The sequence below is a fragment of the Coptis chinensis genome, chromosome 4 (assembly GCF_015680905.1).
Source record: "Coptis chinensis isolate HL-2020 chromosome 4, ASM1568090v1, whole genome shotgun sequence".
In the NCBI taxonomy this organism is placed as follows: Eukaryota; Viridiplantae; Streptophyta; class Magnoliopsida; order Ranunculales; family Ranunculaceae; genus Coptis; species Coptis chinensis.
In genome coordinates this window covers 82,723,946-82,736,340 of record NC_141459.1, presented here as the reverse complement: position 1 = coordinate 82,736,340, position 12,395 = coordinate 82,723,946, and the positions used below count along the sequence as shown (strand labels likewise).

At 38.0% G+C, this 12,395-nt stretch overlaps 1 protein-coding gene and 2 long non-coding RNA genes across 11 annotated transcripts; all 3 read right to left on the bottom strand.

The window, feature by feature from the left end:
• Positions 1-667: 667 nt before the first annotated feature.
• On the bottom strand, positions 668-1,081 carry LOC147505156 (uncharacterized). The gene has a single exon (XM_086605480.1). The coding sequence runs from the start codon at positions 1,079-1,081 to the stop codon at positions 668-670; it is 414 nt and encodes a 137-aa protein (XP_086461606.1).
• A 3,959-nt stretch (positions 1,082-5,040) lies between these two features.
• LOC147505155 (uncharacterized) lies at positions 5,041-7,798 on the bottom strand. Of its 2 annotated transcripts, none has more exons than XR_015220547.1 (6): positions 7,644-7,798; positions 7,512-7,577; positions 7,337-7,436; positions 7,178-7,245; positions 5,222-5,452; positions 5,041-5,118 (listed from the first exon to the last, which is right to left on the bottom strand). It is a non-coding gene; the product is annotated as an uncharacterized LOC147505155 (long non-coding RNA). The 2 variants fall into 2 exon arrangements; XR_015220548.1 differs by having other exon boundaries at positions 7,512-7,544.
• Positions 7,799-8,068: 270 nt separating this feature from the next.
• LOC147505154 (uncharacterized) lies at positions 8,069-12,089 on the bottom strand. Of its 8 annotated transcripts, none has more exons than XR_015220541.1 (6): positions 11,940-12,089; positions 11,757-11,811; positions 9,650-10,623; positions 9,487-9,574; positions 9,262-9,323; positions 8,069-8,276 (listed from the first exon to the last, which is right to left on the bottom strand). It is a non-coding gene; the product is annotated as an uncharacterized LOC147505154 (long non-coding RNA). The 8 variants fall into 8 exon arrangements; XR_015220544.1 differs by having other exon boundaries at positions 8,069-8,266; positions 9,487-9,570; XR_015220540.1 differs by having other exon boundaries at positions 9,487-9,570; positions 11,940-12,088.
• Positions 12,090-12,395: the final 306 nt, after the last annotated feature.

Below are 12,395 nucleotides of genomic sequence, written 5' to 3'. Positions count from 1 at the left end.
GATTTGGATGTTCATCCAAGAAAGGGCTCATCATTGTTGTCTTTGGTTGGTTGGTCAAAAGCCCTGGGCAGCTCACTTTGCCCCCATGTTGATTTGGATGTTTAGTTCGCGAAGAGCTCATCTCCGCTGTCTTTGGTCAGTCGTGAAGCCTATTGGGGGCAACTCATTTTGCCCCCACGTTGATTTGGACGTTTAGTCTGCGAAGGGTTCATCCCCCCCACTATTTTTGGTCAGCTGTGAAGCCTGTTGGGGGCAGCTCACTTTGCCCCCATGCTGATTTTCCTCATTCAATACTCACGCCAATAATGGAAAGAACGCGTTCTTTATTTCATGGATGTATAAATTAAAACACAAGATATCACTCCTCATCTCACATAACTCTATAAAGAAGCAGGTCTTCCCTCTCTCAATTGAAAAACTAAACAATGCTCCCTCTATAGAACTTTTTCAACATTCTGATATTCCATGGTTTCTCGATTTTCTCCCCTACTGAAGTATGTAATCTGTAAGTTCCAGAAGTACCCTTCTCTATCACAATGTATGGTCCCTCCCAGTTGGGACCCAGTTTACCTTCGTTATCCTTTTTGGTGGTAGGTGTAACTCATCGCAGCACTAAATCACCCACCTTGAATGTTCGCGGCTTCACTCGCTTATCATACTATCTCTACTACTTCCGATGATACTCCTCCAACCGTATGCGAGCTATCTCTCTTCTTTCCTCTATGAGATTCAACTCGGTGGCTAATATCCTCTCATTCATACCCAATTCCACAGCTCTGGTTCTTGTCGTTGATGCTATCATTTCCACTGGTATGACTGCCTCTACACCATACGCCATTGCAAATGGTGACTCCTTGGTGGAAGTTCGCGGTGTTGTGCGGTAAGCCCACAGTACGTGATTCAGTTCATCAGCCCATGCTCCTTTCCGCTCCTCTAGTTTTCTCTTTAAGTTATCCATTATGATTTTGTTTGACAACTCCGTTTGTCCATTTCCTTCAGGATTGTAGGGGCTGAGAACCCTTGCTTCACCCTGAACGCCTGAAGGAACTCTCGCACATTTCCCCCGTAAACTGAGTTCCATTATTTGCGATGATCGTATGCGGCAACCCGAACCTACATATAATATTCTCCCACAGGAACTTCTTCACATGTTCTTCCTTAACTTGTTGTAACGCCATTCCTTCTACCAACTTGGTGAAATAGTCGGTAGCAGCCAACATAAACCTTCGTTTACCACTGGCCATGGGCAGAGGACCAACAATATCCAATGTCCACATGGCAAATGGCCAAGGACTGAACACATTATGTAACGGCTCTGCTGGTGAATGTATAGCGGTGCAAATCTCTGGCATTTCTCACATCTCTTTGCGTACTCTGTGGCATCTCTCTTCATATGGGGCCAAAAATACCCCTGTGATATCAATATGTGTGTAGTCGTTCGCCCAGCTGAGTGACTTCCACAATCGCCTTCGTGCACCTCGGCCAAAATTTTTGAACCTGCTGCGGCCCAATACACTTTAACATTGGCCCGTTGAAATTTCTCCTATACAGATCCCCATCTAGTAATGTGTACCTTTGACTCACTTGTTCCATCTTCCGCCTCTCCTGTTTGTTCTCTATCTCTACTCCCATCAGAAAGGTTTTTATGGGTGTCATCCAACCTGGATCCTTCTCCTTGGTAAACCAAACACCTTCCTCCTCTGACGTACTTGGTTTATTCAACACCCTCACTTCAATCGATCGACCCTCTATCCCTGGCATCACTGTGGCCACATAAGCCAATGCGTCGACATGTCTATTCTCTCCGCGGCCCAATTGGGCAAACTTAATCTTATTGAACTTGCTTGCCTTTTTTTGTAGGACCTCCAGCTATCTCGCCATCCTTGCGCAGCGGGCCACAAACCCCCCATTCACTTGACAAATTACCAAGTTAGAATTAGAGTAAACAGACAATTCGCTCACCCCAGATCTTGTGCCAAATCCAATCCTGCTATCATTGCTTCATATTAAGACTCATTATTAGAAGCCGCAAATCCCAGTTTCATCAATAACTCTAGTCGAGTGTTTTCAGGAGTTATTAACACGACGCCAATTCCATTCCCTGTATCTGTAGCGGAGCCATCCGCGAAAACTCTCCATCCATTCTGCGCATCCCAAGGATCTAAGGGATTGCGATTAGGTTCCCTTTTTGCTCCATGACCATTTCCTCCCCCCACGTTGGGTCCTCGGTTGGGAGAACTGCGCGAAACTCGCCATTATCATTGCCTTTTACGTTGTTCGATTTTGCATCAATCTCATAACAACTGAGCATCACCGCCCATTTTAGCATTTTGCCTGACTTCTCTACCTTCAACGCTTGCTTGAGGGGCGAATTCATTATCACCACCATTGAATGAGCCTCAAAATAAGGCTTCTACTTTAAAGCAGAGAATACCAAAGCCAAAGGGTATTTCTCAATCCTGTTGTACCTAGTCTCCATATCCATCATGGTTTTACTTTGAAAGTAAACTGGCTTTTTTACTTTTTCAACGACTCACACTCAGGACTGAGCTTACTGCGTATTCCAAAACTCCCAAATATAAATACAGTTTCTCCCCCTATTCCGGTCGTGACAATAAAGGTGCCTTTCCTAAATAACTCTTTAACTCCTGGAAGGCTTCTTCATACTTGGCTGTCCATTGGAAATCCAGAGTCTTCCTCAACAAACGATACAGCGGTTGGCATTTGTTCGACAATTTGGAAATAAACATGTTAAGTGTCGTGATCTTCCCAGCCAACCTTTGTATTTCTTTCACATTTTGAGGGGACGATGTCACACCCCAAATTTCCAGACAATATTTAAAACAATTATATTCAATTATCTGGAAACCCAGGGTGAAACAAAACCCAAAACCCTGTTATCAAACCCAATATATACAAAACTGAAATCAAAAGAAACCTAAAAGGAACAATCTTTAAATCACATTATTAAACTACAAAGAAACTAACCAACTCTATTACATTTGTCTCAAAACAAAACCGTACCCTTCAGAAAATCTTAAACCAGAAGACTTCAAGAGCAACTCCAAATCACATGTCCTTATCCACTGCACTCCACCATCTATGTTCCCAAGAACACACCCACGTTGCAAAACAAAGCAAACATGGGTCAGCAAATTGAATTTACTGGTATGAGTAGACTAACAACAAAATATATATAACAATCTTTCAAATTAATAAATACTAGTAAATGGGCACGTGCGTTGCACGTGCTAGGAAAGAAAATTAGAGTGGGGAAAAAATGGAATTTACCTCACCACAGACAATAATCATCCTCATCAGGGAATAAAATAAACATAGTCAGGTGAAATTGTATTCTGTAATACATATAAGAGTACCAATCTGGTAAAGATATAAGTATCTTTGATAATATAACGATCCAATGGAATTATCTCCCATGCGGATGTAGACGCGATTCAATAAAAATTCATCAGTTCAAATCCTATAATAACATATGTCATACTTTTCCAGAGACGCATTTCCTAATACACGTTCAAATCCTATAATAACAGAGACTCTCCTATTCTGTACTTTTTCCTTTTTGGAAAGGTACTAAGGTGGATTTTTAATAAGGTCTTTGTATTATCGAAGAATGTACACCCATTTTCTTTTCTACCTATAGACCAACTCATCAGTCCGGCTAAATGCTCACCACCAAACGGTGTGGCCAAGTCGTTTGGGACTTAGTCCAAACGACCTGACCGGGTCATTTGGACTAAGTCCCAAACGGTGTGGCCAAATCGTTTGGGGTTTAGTCCAAACGACCTAGCCGGGTCGTTTAAGTTTGGGGTTTCGAATTCAATTTTTTAGAGACCAATGGCATATTTATAATAATTGTTTTTTTTTTTAGATTTTTTGAAACTAAAAGCACATTTGTAATAGTTGTTTTTTTTTAGAGTCTGCGGTCTGCCCATCACAAATTGGGGTCCGGCAGCAATAGCACCCAAAAAAAAAGAGGCAAGACACGTGTGTAGCCTTTTTAGTTGCGTGTGAAATCTTCCTCTTTTTCTTTACTCTGTCACGTTCCTGCTCCAGCAACGCTGCAACATCACGATTGCTCACCACCAATTAAACTTCATTTTCTAAATTCTTCACTTCTACTGCATGTATAAATGAAACGAGTTGATTGAAATAATGTTTAACAAAACATATAAGTGGAGGTTAAGTCCAATTGCCATTTTTGCAAACATTTGAAATCCTAAACGACCTCCAAATCTTGTTCACTCACCTTTCGGCATATCTTTGGTTTGAACAACCAATTTAGCAGCATCTTTCCGTGTTCTTTTGAATTTTTTCAGTATTGAAGATGGTACGTAGGGGTTGAAAACTTTTTGTTCCTCGTTTGTCCGAGATGTAAAATACTTAAAATACTGAATGGATTTATGTCCGGCTTATATTCTTATCTACAGAGGAATAAAGAGCTTAGTCACTGCTCAAATCCAACTTTGTAAAGAGGACATGCTGAAGCCCAATGACATTACTTGCAAGATTTAGAAAAAGTTCAGTATGGGAGAAATGAGGAAACGATTTACACTGAAGGCAGTTAAAAAAAAATGAAAAGGAGAAAAACCTTCACCAATAGGACTGCTTAATGGAAAAGTTAGTGGTAAAAACCATCAGAACAGCTTTAGAGCATTATTTTGCAAGTGCAAAATGCACAAACCCAACTACCCAAGAGGTCATCACTCGTGTAGTTCATTAAAATAAAATCCTAATTAAACACTGGGCTCTGCAAGGTGTGGCTGCCAATAGGCAGTGCTTTCTGTGGATTTGCTTTCACGGCAGCGAGTTTGAGCGAGCGGGGAATTCTCTTGAGGGAAATTAACCTTAGCTTTGTTTTCCACGGATCCGTGTGAATGCATCATAAGCTCTTGCGGCTTCTTTCAAAGAAGTTGTTGAAGGTTCCAAGCCACACCACGACACCGCACCCTTCCCCGAGTCCCCGATCTCTATTGCCCATTTCCCCATGGACGATGTATGATACCTCTATATAGTCACCCATCTGATATGTCCTTTTCCTCTTTGCGGACTTTTCAACATATCCATTGAGCTCCACATTTTTCAGAGCAGCAGATGTTTCTACAGAATCGGAAAAAAAACAAACAAATTCATATACCAGGCACCCTTCTTACAAAACCACGGCTAGCCATAACAATAAAACCACCCATGAGTCTTGCAATACCTTCTTAATAATTTTCCGTACTGGCTCCACAATGCTGCGATAATTACGGGGTGACACCACCTGAACATCATAGGAGGAAATATCCAGATCTTTCAGGAGAGTAATGCCCCTGCCCATCCAGTACCGAGCACCATAACCTTCTTCTTCTTTTTTACATCTTGTAAAGATGGTTCAAGAGCGCGCACACCATGGTCTGATTGTGACTCTGGGTATGATATAATACCTCAACTACTGCAATGACCACCACAGAAAGTGAATAATAAAAAGGAGGGTGGTTTTGTATAATGTGGAATAGAAAATGGAGTTGAACTTGATTAATTAACACTTTAATAGGCCGGTAAACAAATAAAATATCAGTATACTATTTAAGATATAAATTCAATGTCTACAATTCAAGGAAAAATATTAACTCATAGATATAGTAATTGACATAAAAGGATATACAAAATGATCCATATTAGGGAGGAGACTTAATAAATGATGGTACATGGGAGATCTCAGCAAATTCAACAATCAACAAAATGCCAACAGAGTTTCAAGTATAACTACTTGATACATAAAATGTGCAGCAACTAATCAAACATGGAGTAAGCGTTCCGAGGACTTTGGTATAGCCTAATTAATCTCAACTTGCACCATATAATTAAAATCCACATTTCAGTCATACATATGCTCTAAAGAAAAACAGCTATGCCTGATTGAGGGCTTGAACCGTATAGACTTGTCACTGGTAGTCTAATGCACTATAATGCACTAAAGCAGCACAGGGGCAAAGAGCATGTGACTTGTTGTAGAATCTTGATAAGGAAACACTTCACGCTGCTAAAAAACTTATCAGAATCTAATAGCTAAAAATGGTAAAACAAAACAACTAAGACAATATCCACCAGCAACCATCTCCATGGTTGACGGGTCAAAATCTATTATGCCACTTTCACCACAATTACCTTTCATCTATTTACAACATTTTTTACATTATCAAAACTGAGCAATTTAGCATGCAAACTATAGATTTTTTGCCTGCTACCTATAGGGAATTTACAGTTTACAATCATATTATTAAAAAACAATGGTACCCCGCCACCAATACAGCTCACAACACACTTATATACACACAAACAACCAATAGGAACACCACTACCTATACAACAAAAGCAAAAGATAACGTAATACACTTTGTCGTACTATGCGAGGTTATTTTGTTTGCGTGTACCTGAACGAATAAAATCTATAAACATTGAATCCATCTCTCGAAAGCAAGAATGAAAAGTATACGGACAAATAAATCCGATTAAATGATGAACTTTTTAAGTTCCATGGAAAAGAGAAAGTTGTTATCTTAATGAATCATGAATATGTGATGTCATATTGAATCGATTGAGCAAGTTTGTTTGGATAACTTCCACAATATTGTGTTGACCCAAACATAATGATGCAAAAAAATGATTGTATTTCATTTTTTGAAACTAAAAAACAAACAACAAGATTACCATGCCACTTCCAAAGATGGTTGAGTAGATGATATAAAGCAAACCAAACCACACATGCATTACTTGTTCCAAGTCTTTGTTTTACTCAACTACTTGTATCGTGGATCTACTCAACCTGAAGTTTGAACGACAATGTCGATCTCCGCAAACTCATAAAACTAACAAATCTAGCACAATAGGGTACCAACTGGGATTCACATGTATATTCTCGATATAGCCTTTATAATATAGTTGTATCCTTGACAAAGATAATCTAAGTATACCCTAGGTCTTCCAGCAATGGTAGTCATGCAAAAAAAATATGATTCCAAGTCCCAACTTTATCACAGTGAAGGCAAACAAATGCCAACAAAATATTTGTTGAGCACATTCAAATCTTCAACTTCCTAGCAACCAAGGGAAGACAAATCAATACTGCTGCAATAATGACACAGACCTGATGCATTCAGACGCCTAAACAAAATACCTGATTCTTTGATTGGGCTAGAGGCTAAAATGGTTCTGGAGTTAACTTTGAAACCAACTTTGTTAGCGCTGAAAAGCAACATGCAATGAGTGAATAAACAGAAAGACAACTGATAAAAAATTCAACGGAAATTCGAATGATATGATTAAGAAGGTATACGTGAGTGGAAGTCCCAACTGAAATTCCCAGACTCCTTGAAGAGCTGCTAAAAGTGAGGCTTGTAGTACAGAAATCCCTACAGTGAAGAATAGTTGTTCAGCTGAAACAAAGAACCAAATTTGTATTAGTATATCTCGTAGTATGATGTAATTACTAACATTCAAGTATATCTTACCTCCCAAATTTTATCATCCTTGTACTCTTGAAGCTGTTCAGAGTTTTTTTCATATTAACAATGATTCTGAAAGAAAAGATAGTTTAACAAAAGGAAAAAATATATATAAATCACAAATATTCTGAAGCATACCTGGCTGCAGCAATCTGTAATTGACAAAGTGAGATCTTAGCAATTAATGAGCTCTGCATCCAGGCAGGAGTGAATCTGCCTGAGTTCCCCACAAAGAGGAGGAGGAAGGCCGTCATCCTGATTAGCAAGAGTTAGATCATTGATGCTAACGAAGATGACTTTACCCGGATCCTATATGCCGGAAGTTAGGCGGAATCAATCTTAAATGAAATACCGGTTTGAAATAGTATTTCCATGTCAAGAAAACCGCCATGGCGTAATAAATAGTTGAAAGCGTGAGAAGATGAGACACGGAGGGAGGAGGATGAAGAAAATACATTGTGAGAGTTTGTGGCTACTGCCCGAGGTGCATATAGGGCATAATTGGACATAACTAACGAGTTGTGGGGGCCTTCAAGCACCAAAGAACGAAATAAAAACATGGTTGGCAAGCAGCTGTGATCGATGATTAATACCTCTAGGTATGTGTGGCATGTTCCAGATGTGGAGGGCCACATCCATGTAGCTCATGAGGTGTTCATAGTTGCAGATGAGTAAACAACATCCATTGCCTTGTGTATCGCTTCCCACTTTTCCAGTAACTGTTTGTGGGTGGGCATTGATACCGCAGCATGCTTCATTGCCTATATTTAACTAATAAGAGCATATGATCAAAAGTATGAAATAATAAGAAACAATGACTCACTGGTAACCTTCCCCAAGCATCCATAGCTGTCAAGAGGCTAACAATATCCATATTCCATATTCTAAATACAGTTAATTCCTTCAGGAAAATAACTATTTCAGATGTATCAAATTGCACAACTCTGCCAGAACATTTGTGAAATATTTGGTCTGTTCTCCTCACAGCCCCTTCACTTTTATTATATTCAACAATGTAAGACTCCCTTAAACCAAAGCGCCTGAAACCTAATAAAGAAAACTCCAATTATAAATCACCTAAAAAAATTGTAGAATGAACCTTGAAAACGACAGGTCGTGTCAATAAACCTCGAGCCTCCAACACTGCAAGCTCTTGTTGTGCACCACTTACAGGAGAATTCCCGACGTAATTAGTGGATTTCTAAATTTTTTATGTATTCTCCATGTGCACAAAAAACTACATCAAATCGAGTAAAGAGATTTGATATGTCCAGAATTTAAGCTCGGTGATAAATTTCTATAAACAACAATTTGACTTGTAAATTTCTAGTCAACCTGCAATCCACGAGCCAAGCAAGCTCGGGGGTAGGCAACTCTTCCTCCACCCCTCCTCTTTTTTCTTTTTCCCCTTCCCTCACTTTTCTCTCACTTATATCTAATATTAGACATATGTACATAGTTTTACTATACACACAACACACCAACTTCTTGGGGGAACTATATACTTCCCCAGTATCACCCTATTGAGTTGTTGTGGAATCTACAATCTATAGGTAGATACTTAGATATACATCCCTTTGCTACACTCAAGTACTTACATGAGGAAAAAGTGGAACACATACAAAGAATAAAAAAAGGAGCATACAACAACTTACTAACATCCACGCATAAAGGTAATTACAACAAAATTGCAACTCTTAAGGAAACCAATCCATCAATCCTTAAATTGCATTAGGAAAAAGGACATTCCACATACCGTTTTTTCGCCCACAATGGTTTAAAATGAACTGTCAAGCAAATCTTTCCTCCTCTATACATCTGGGTTTTAAAAAAAAAATTAATTAACAAAACCCCAACAATTAATTAGAAACAATAACAAAAATAACCAATCAAACATTGTGAGTTTTTCCATCGAGTTAAGGCAATTCAAGTAGAAAGTTCTTTGAATCCAGCAAACAAATTTTCAGATGATTTGGAATACCTAGCAATGTGTATTTCAAAAATTTAATCATCTCTTCATGGCAAAGCAATGTGTTGAAAGAGGCATAGCTAGCACAGTATGTACCTTCCTTCAAAATGAATACACGTAACTAAAAAGACACATGGTAGTTCAATCAGCAACTACATAAATTGACTACGAATACCTTGAGTGGTTTGTACGTAATGTTCAATGTATGCATACTTAGAAGAACCGGAATCTTCTAACACAACAGTGAACTCAAGCTTGTTATGTGGGAGGGAACCCAGAGTAAACAATCTCTTTTCCCCATCATACGCAAACTGTTTTCTTCCAATGCCCTTTCCATCTACAGGACGGTCATCTTCATAAAAAAGGGCGATTTGCTTCCACTTGGTGATAGAAAAGAGCAATTTGCTTCGGCTTAGTGATAGAAAAGAGCGATCTGCTTCCACTTAGTGATCTGCTTCCACATCATGCACCTGGAGAAATACAAATGAATAACCTTGAAAGTTAATTACTTACACTTTAGTGATAGAAATCGCCATCTACACCACCGTCCATGTAGAATCACATGATTGTCATTCCCTTCCTACTTCAGTAAACCAATTCTGAACAATATTAAATATGTTGCCAAACCAAGATACAGAACATGGCTTTGCGTACTTGCTATCATACACCTAGTAACATACTAACATGTAAAATAAAAAAAAGTAGTGAAAAAGAAGACAACGATTCTGAAAGAAAATATAGTTTTAAAAAAGCAAAAAATATTTAGAAACAATAAATATTCGGAAGCATACCTGGCGGCAACAATCTGTAATTGACAAAGTGAGACTAACCAATCCAAATAAAACATAAAAGTGAGATGAAATTGTCAAATGATTAAAAGTGAACGATTAAAATTTATCTAAGAAGAGAAGTTTTTCTGCAGTTACCTGCAAATTAAATGAACCAAAGAATATACTCGTGATTCGTAAAGAATAAACCCACCCACGGAGAATTTATTCGCCATGGAATTTAGATCGAAACTTGGAGGGATAGAGAAGAAGATAGCGTCGTTTTTATTCGTGAAATTGGTACACTCCAACTGGTGCGTTTTTGGGAGAAGATAACGAACAATTGGTATTGTCAATTAGGAATATCGGGGAAACGGTGTGTCTGTTCTGCAAAAGTTGTTTTTTATTAGTCTGAGAATATGTAATTTTACCAATTATTTGTGAATGATATTTTTTCATGGTGTACAATAAAGGCATAATGATTACAATTATTGATCAAGGGTATGGATGTTTAGACACAGGTAAATTAAAATGAAATGTTATATCTAAACCACATAAGCATTTTGAGAAACACAGAGTCATATGCTGTCAATCATCACATCCTATGGAAATAAAACATTAAGATGGAGCAAGAGGGATGCATGAAGAATTAGTACATATGAAATCATAACTTGTTTTTTGCAATGGATACAGATGAAGTCCTTTCGGCATTAATGGTTCAAATCATGCATGAAAATAAAATAGAGGAAGGCAACGTACAATAAATGGTTTAAGATTAAATTCAAACTTAAAGTAAAAGTGAAATTAGGAAATAAGAACCTTGCCTCTTCCATTACGGTTGCAAAGGTAATGGAGAGTATGCAGGGGGAGAGACTAATTAGAGGGAGAAGTAGTTAGGGATTAAAGGATGATTTACTTTTCTTTGTTAAATCTGGAAACGGTGTTGAAACGGTGCAAAGAATTTAGTGTGGTTTCCAACAAATTGGAAACAGAGAATTGTATCGAAGAGTTTTATTTACTCACAGAGAATTGGTACTCAAAGAATGTCACCGGAATAATCGACTGGTTTCAGAATTTTTCTGATCGACTGGTCATCTTCATAGAATTGGTTGCAAAGTGTTTGATTTGAAATTTCGAACTTGACGGGTTTTAATTGGGAATATCAGGAACGGAGATGATGAACGAACGGTTTTCTTCTTTTTTTAATTGGGAAAACGGAAAACGGTGTCTATGTCTGTTTTCTGAAGACGTTGAGTTTTATAGTCATGCTGGGAATGATGTAAATCACCGATGAAATAGAATAATGATACCAACTATAAAATGAAGAACAAAAGCAACAATATAGTATGACAATCTATTATAGTATAAACAAAGAATCCTAGTAGAAATCGTTAAAAAAAAATTTGGAATAAAACTCGGATTCGTAGATAGTTAGATAAATTCAAAAGTAAGAGTATTTGACATAACTGTGAAGCCATTAAGGCAGAAAGTTGTAAAAGAGGCAGAAGACCATACCTTTGCGTCGTGGGGACAAAAAATTGTTGAGGAGAAAGTCAAAACAGAAATAAACCTTCAAAACCGCAACAACAAAAAAACACCATACAAAAGTCTCAGACAACAGATTGAAAGAAAATATGATTATTGAGGAAATCATGTTTTACAATAAATCATTCAGGATCAAGAATGGAGAAGACGAACCTTTTATTTTTCTCTCTCCAATTGGGGTTCTTGTGGTTATGATAACTTGAAGTTTTAATTTGGATAACCATAGCAACCGAAGTCTTTCCATGAATTTTCGTAGAGTTTTAGTAAGAAATTGACAGAGATTGAGTTTTAGAGTTGTTATAAGAGGCGCACTGTTTCGATTAAACGGTTGTGAGATAATGACCAATATACCCTTTCGTTTAAAGCTCTCTGAAAACTTAGAGGCGCACTGTTTCGATTAAACGGTTGTGAGATAATGACCAATATACGCTTTCGTTTAAAGCTCTCTGAAAACTTAGAGGGTGAAACTTTCGGGTACCCTTGTGATTAAAAAGTTGTCATGCTGGGAATGATGTAAATCACCGATGAAATAGAATAATGATACCAACTATAAAATGAAGAACAAAAGCAACAATATAGTATGACAATCTATTATAGTATAAACAAAGA